This window comes from Amphibalanus amphitrite, unplaced genomic scaffold, assembly GCF_019059575.1.
Source record: "Amphibalanus amphitrite isolate SeventyFive unplaced genomic scaffold, NRLGWU_Aamphi_draft 000146F_arrow, whole genome shotgun sequence".
NCBI lineage: Eukaryota > Metazoa > Arthropoda > Thecostraca > Balanomorpha > Balanidae > Amphibalanus > Amphibalanus amphitrite.
Genome location: NW_024881641.1, coordinates 961,940 through 968,230, shown reverse-complemented (window position 1 = coordinate 968,230; position 6,291 = coordinate 961,940). Strand labels below are relative to the sequence as shown.

The following is a 6,291-nucleotide window of genomic DNA, read 5'->3' as shown; positions in this document are numbered from 1 at the left end:
ACCCACGTTCAAGCGTCATAAAATGGGTGTAGCGGACGCACCCGGGGAACACCTACACGGGCGACACGGTTCCTCGGCACGGGAGGCACGGGATCTGAGTACGGCCACGACACGAGCCACAAGGATCGAGAGACACAGAGTCACTTCAGTGACCGGTGCGCCAGGCGACCTCCGAGAAGGGGTGTCCCTTTCCGTCCACCTCGCACCGCCAACAATAACATGGGGGCCGGTCGGCGCGGCTGCTGGTCCGTCCGACCCCGCCCGTCCGGCCCCGGCGGGACTTCACAGCCGCGCCCTTCGGCCGGACCGCTCAGCAAACAGACCCTCTGACCCCTCCGGCCCCGGTCAGAAGCCCCTACACCCCTCCCCCAGACACAGGACACGACTGCTGGCTTCACGACGGAGATGGACGGCAATGAAAGGTAAGCACACGAGCTATTGCGCGCATTGAGCGATCAGCGGTCCTTCTGGGCTCTATACGGCCTTGGGCTAAACACAACTTGAGCTCATTCCGTTTCAATGCGAGTCTTGTTCATACAGCCGGCTATTCTTCCAAGTATTTTTTGTTGTGTAAACGTCATCAAACCGGTTGTTTTGAGCTGCCGTTACTGGAATTTATATGTAGGTTAATTGCCAATTTAAGTAATTAAATTATTAAAAATTAAAATTAAAGGTTAATTAAAGTCAATTAAAGGTTAATTGCGGTTTTTTGCGGGTAGTGCCGATTTACGATACAAACTAATTGGTAGGCGAGCCATTGGGCAAGTTTATGGAAAATGCATTTTGAGATGCAACGTCGCGTGTTTTAAATTCCGGACGTCTAACCAGTCCCAGCATGAATAGGTGATAAATTATTACCTTTGTTGTTATTGAGCTGAATACAGAAGATGCCGACGACCGAGAGGTAGGTGTCAGATGCTTACCTAAACCTACCCGGTATAAGGTAGCCATTGCCCATACCCCACATCATAAATAAAATGCCACGCAGCTGGGATCTCTGTAGTTTATCATCCTGATTCCTGCCCACGTCAGCTCTGAGGTGATCGTTACCGACACACATGGTTCAGGCGCCGGTATCACAGACACGCTCTGAGCACTGCATTTGGCCGACAGCCAAACCGGTCATTTCCAATGTCATGTCGTTAGGCTCACTTCCGGCTTCGTGCCGCAAATCACGAACCCGGTGCTTATCCTGGACATCCTCTTCAATGTCCCGATAACTGCCACGAAACAATCGCGCCAGTTAACTGGCACTATCACGGTTGTCCTCGCAAACATGTCACGCATGGTCAGCGAGTACAGGCTCACGATTCGAGGTCAACAGAGTACATGTGTGATTCAAATGAGTCTTGCACATGACTGCACCGACAATACGCCACAGACGCAGCACGCAGCGCGGCGCCCTGCGAACACAGTCTCTCGGCAGCTGTCTGCGCGGCCAGTTGGACCCCGGGCGCGGCCGAGGCGCGCCGTCAGAGAATGCGCACCTGGTTGGCGCGGCTGAGGGCCCGCGCCAGCGAGCGTAGCGCCACGATGTCCAGCAGGCCGATACCGTGCCACGTCTTGACCCTGCCGAGCCGGCAGAGCGAGGGACAGCGGCGCAGCAGAGTGCTGGCGCCGCGCAGCCCCAGCTGGGCGGGCCCGATCTCCAGCACCTGCCGGCACAGCACAGCGGCGCCGGGGTCAGATTTCAGCGGTCAGATCTTATCCGACCAGTGTGGTCAGATACCAGCCGATCATCGGTCAGATCTCAGCGGTCAGTGGTCAGAAGTTAGCGGTCAGATGTTGGTAATCAGTGGTCAGATGTCAGCGGTTAGATGTCAACCGACCAGCGCAGCAGTCAGATGTCAGCGACCAGTGGTCAGATGTCAGCGGCCAGATCTTAGCGGTCAGATCTAAACGGCCAACAGACAAAAGCCGCCCCCCAAAAAGAGTTGTTTAGGAACAGTTTCTTGCATTAACTTTTGATCCAGCAATATTTGTTGCATCAATATTTGTTGTACGTGTGGTACAGACATTTAAGGTCCTTCAGGTCAAGGACTCAAGGTCCTAGCAATGACAAACATGAAAAATGTTGCAAGGGATTGGCAACAGAACTGCAAGTCACAAGCTGACGTAACCAGTTTACGAGACGGGACATTCCCCTTGCACCACCAGTCAGGGGCGGAGCTTCCTATACAGTTGGTGGGGCGACTGCCCCACCAACTAGGTATTTTGCCCCACCAATAAGCGTTTTGCCCCACCAACTTTAGGTGATTTCTAAGACTTTGTTGCTTTGCAAATTAATCTCTTTTCGCATTGAATAGCTTTGTAATTTCTGTTTGATGCAAAATAATATGTCTGTAATGATAGGAATTGATTCAATGTGGCATTTTATTCAACTTTATAATCAGACATTGTGGGTTTGACGACTTTTTGCCCCACCAACTTCCCTGGAAAAGCTCCACCCATGCCACCAGTGAGACCGATCCCATTCCCCACATCTAACGACACATTCGGGCGGCGCTCTTTGCGATCGCACTAGGCATGCAATACGAGCCACCGAATCGTGTTGCACACTGCTCAGAGCCGCGGTTCGGACGGCATCACGGGCATTGTCCACGGCACATTATCGAGAGGTAGTATTGTGTTTGACCGCACGCTAGTCAATGAGCGACGAGCATTGGTTACCATACAATAACCAGTTTTAAGTTTATCCGTTTTAAAATAATGGCTTAGTTGATTAGGATTCAATGGAAATCGATGAGCATTTAAGCGGCCAGCTATGCCTAACTCCTAAGTCCGGAGTTCGCTCAGCTCGGTGGGACAGACCTCCAGCTCTGCGAGTGGGTTGTGCTCGAGGATGGTCTCGAGGTCGTCGTCGACGAGCGGGAAGGGCCGGCAGCGGACGGTGGTGAGTCGGCCGGCGCGGCGCAGCAGGGCGCGCAGCGCGGCCGCCTCCGCCGCCACGTCGCGCCCCCAGCTGGCCGTCACTCCCGACAGACAGTCGTACTCGAACGTGTGCAGCCGGTCGAGCAGCGGGCCGCGGCCGGCCGTCAGCGCGCGCGCCGCCTCGCCGTCGGACAGCGTCAGACTGGGCAGCTTGAGCACCTCTAGGCCCGGACAGTAGACGGCCACCTGGGCCACGTCAATAGTCTCGTACACGTCTCCCGAGATGGCGAGCGTGCGCAGCTGGTGACCGAGCCGCCACAGCGTGGCGCCCAGCTCCTGCTGCGTCAGCAAGTAGGGCTCCTTGCAGCGGAAAGTCAGGTGCTGCAGGTGCGGCAGCAGCGCCAGGTCCTGCAGCGACACGCCCGCCTCCTGGAACACCAGCGTCACAGAGCTCAGGTGCGGACAGAGCGCGGCGAAGTTGCGCAGGTGTGCTCCGGTCGCCTGAAACTCGGGCAGCTCGCGCAGACCGAACGTGGCGGGCACGTCCAGCTGCTCGAGCAAGGCCACCGTCTGCGAGCAGGCCACCGACTCGAGCAGCGGCAGCGTCTCCAGCAGCTCCAGCACGCCGTCCACGCTCACCTCCGTCTTCTGCAGGCCGAGCCGGCGCAGCGGCGGCGGCTGCGGCTGCTCGCGGCGCGCCGCCGCCACGGCCAGGTGGCGCAGGCCCTGGTCGGTGACTCCGGAGCAGCCGCTGACATCCAGCTCCTGCAGCAGCGGACACTGCCAGCTGACCACCTTGAGCAGCGCGTCGGTGGCGCCCAGCAGCTGCAGCCGCCGCAGCCGGCCGCAGGTCAGCGTCAGCTCGCGCAGCAGCCGGCGCGTCTCGGCGCCGTCCTCGGGCACGTAGACGGTGAGGTGGCGTAAGCCATCGCCGTGGCGCAGCACCAGGCGCAGGTCGGCCGCCGGCGGCTGTCCCGGCCGCGGGAAGCTGAGGTAGACGGCGCGGTGCACCACCACCTCTGCGCTGAGCAGCGCCAGCGCCGTGTTGGTCAGCTGGTCGCGGGTGTCGGCCGGCGCCAGCGCCGTGTGCAGCATCTCGGCGCGCAGCGCGGCCGGCAGCTGCGCCAGGTAGCGCTGCAGCTGCCACAGGCCGGCCGGCTCCGGCGTCAGCCGCAGCCAGCCGCGCAGCGTCTGCAGCCAGAACTTCTGGCCGATCTGCTGCAGTGACAGCGGGCACACCTCCACCCGGCTGCCGCGGCGCCCCTCCGGTACCGAGGACATGGTGGCAGCAGGCAGACACGAGGCCAGACGAGACGAGCAGACACCGCGGCGCCGGCACCGGCGCACCTTAACACTCTGAGCTGACGCTAAACAAAACCTTCAGAATGTTTGCAATGCAATCAGACCTCACTCGAACGATCCGTCAACACTCACTCGTCACGTCACCTCGTCACTCCTGGTAAACATTGGTGTCACTTCAGGTCACGCCGACCTCAGCGGGTAGCGCCACCCTCCCGCCGGAGGCGACCGCAGATGACTGGAGGCCGCTCCCAGGCGGCAGCGCCGGACGCTATTCTGGTCGCCCTGGTGGTCACGCGGTGAGTTCTGCCCACCGCGCCGTCCCTCCAACTGAGCTGAGAGCTGGCGGCGCGCCGCTGCAGCGCTCAGCGCGCAGGACAGGCGGCAGCGGCCCCCAGGTCACGCGCCAGGTCACACAGTATTGCAGCTGGCCTCTCCAGCACTGCAGTGCATCGCTGTGGTGCCACAACTGGGTCGACTCGGCGACGCACGGACCCAGCACCTCCGCCCAGCTAGCCTTGGCACTACTTTGTCGGAGAGCTTGGCACGGCGCTTGGTCGCTATTTTTAGGGGGGCGATGCCAGAGGCTGGCAGGCAGCGGCCGGGGCCACGGCGGCAGTGGTCGCGGCGGCGGCGCGGCGGCGGACGGCACGCGTGACTCGGCCCGGTGTCGTGCCGGGTCGCGGCGGGACGAGACGCCGAGTCGTGGCTGGCACCGGCTCGGCACGGCGCCGTCTGACATTGGCCGTGGCCCGAGAGACGGACGGATGGCACCCGCCCGGCAGGAAGGGGGCGGACGTCAACCCCACAGGTCGGCCAGTTAGAGGAGACGAGTGGGGAGGCGGGAAAAAAGATACGCCCTTTTTGTTCAGATGCTGCCACTCATGCTTGTTGTTCCTTTTTCCTAATATATTTTCATCAATTATGACTTTGCTTACTCAATAACCCTACTTGAGGGCAGGTCCTAGGGAGACATAAGGCTTATTCTTTCCATGTAACAATAGGTATGTGGAAAATAGGTTTTACGATTTAATTTATGTTTGCAAGCACGCGCATTTTCATGTAACCCTTTTTTCTTGATAGCCATAGCAAAACAAAACAGAAATATTTTAAAGTTAATTGAGACCGGAGGGTTAATGTGTTCGGTAATACCCGATTATATTAAGAACTTCGAGAAAAAAAATCCTCGCCGGCCGAGGTGGGGGGGGGGGGAGGGATGGGTGCCCTAAGAATGTTTTTTATTCGCGATCGCTCGGAAGAAATTGACGACAATATGAGCTGAAAGCTAGCATACCGGACGTTTGATTCCAGCCTGATCTTGTGACACCGATCATCGACCTTAAATCTGATCTGATCTGATCAGATCAGGTCACGGACTTATGACTCAGGGGTGTAATTTTATATCTCTTTGTGGGGGCAGATGCACCCACAATCCTGAAATATGCCCCCACAATGATGAAAATAGACACACAAGTCTTATGTCACAAACACCCTTTCGAGAGCACGGCGCCCTTCGCATGCTCTAACGGCGTCCTCCTGACCGCCTCGCGTTCCTGGATAATAGCGTTTTTAATCACTCGGCGCCCTTCTGGGAGAATGGCGCCCTTTTGACAGCCCTGCGTCCTTCTCATGGTCTAACGGCGCCCTCCTGACCGTCTCGCGCCCTTATGTCTCTGTCCACCGTGCATCTCTCGACTGTTCGGCGCCCTTCTGGCCTCTCAGCGCCCCTGGACCACATAGCGTTTTCAATCACTCGGCGCCTTTCTAAGAGAATGGCGCCCCTTTTCATGGTCTCACGGTGCCCTCGTAACCGTCTGGCGCCCCTACGTCCCCACCAGCTTAGCATTACTGACTGCGCGGCGCCCTCCTGACCTCTCTGCGCCCTTGGATCATATAGCATTTTTAATCACTTGGCGCCCTTCTGGGAGAATGGCGCACTTGTCATGGTCTCTCGGCGCCCTTGTAACCTTCTGGCGCCCCTACGCCCCCTAAGCTGCCTGGCGCCCCTACAGCTAGGCACCCACAATCATTTTGGGAAAATTAGGTACACCCCTGCTTTCACCTCATAAATGAACCCTCTGCCCTAAAATGCCGGCTCTAAAATGTCGCAACTTCGTAACG

At 58.2% G+C, this 6,291-nt stretch overlaps 1 protein-coding gene across 1 annotated transcript; it reads right to left on the bottom strand.

The window, feature by feature from the left end:
• Positions 1-989: 989 nt before the first annotated feature.
• Positions 990-5,172, bottom strand: LOC122382763. Its single transcript, XM_043368532.1, has 2 exons — positions 2,812-5,172; positions 990-1,655 (listed from the first exon to the last, which is right to left on the bottom strand). The coding sequence occupies exons 1-2, from the start codon at positions 4,150-4,152 to the stop codon at positions 1,473-1,475; spliced, it is 1,524 nt and encodes a 507-aa protein (XP_043224467.1). The 5' UTR covers positions 4,153-5,172; the 3' UTR covers positions 990-1,472.
• Between the last annotated feature and the right edge of the window lie 1,119 nt (positions 5,173-6,291).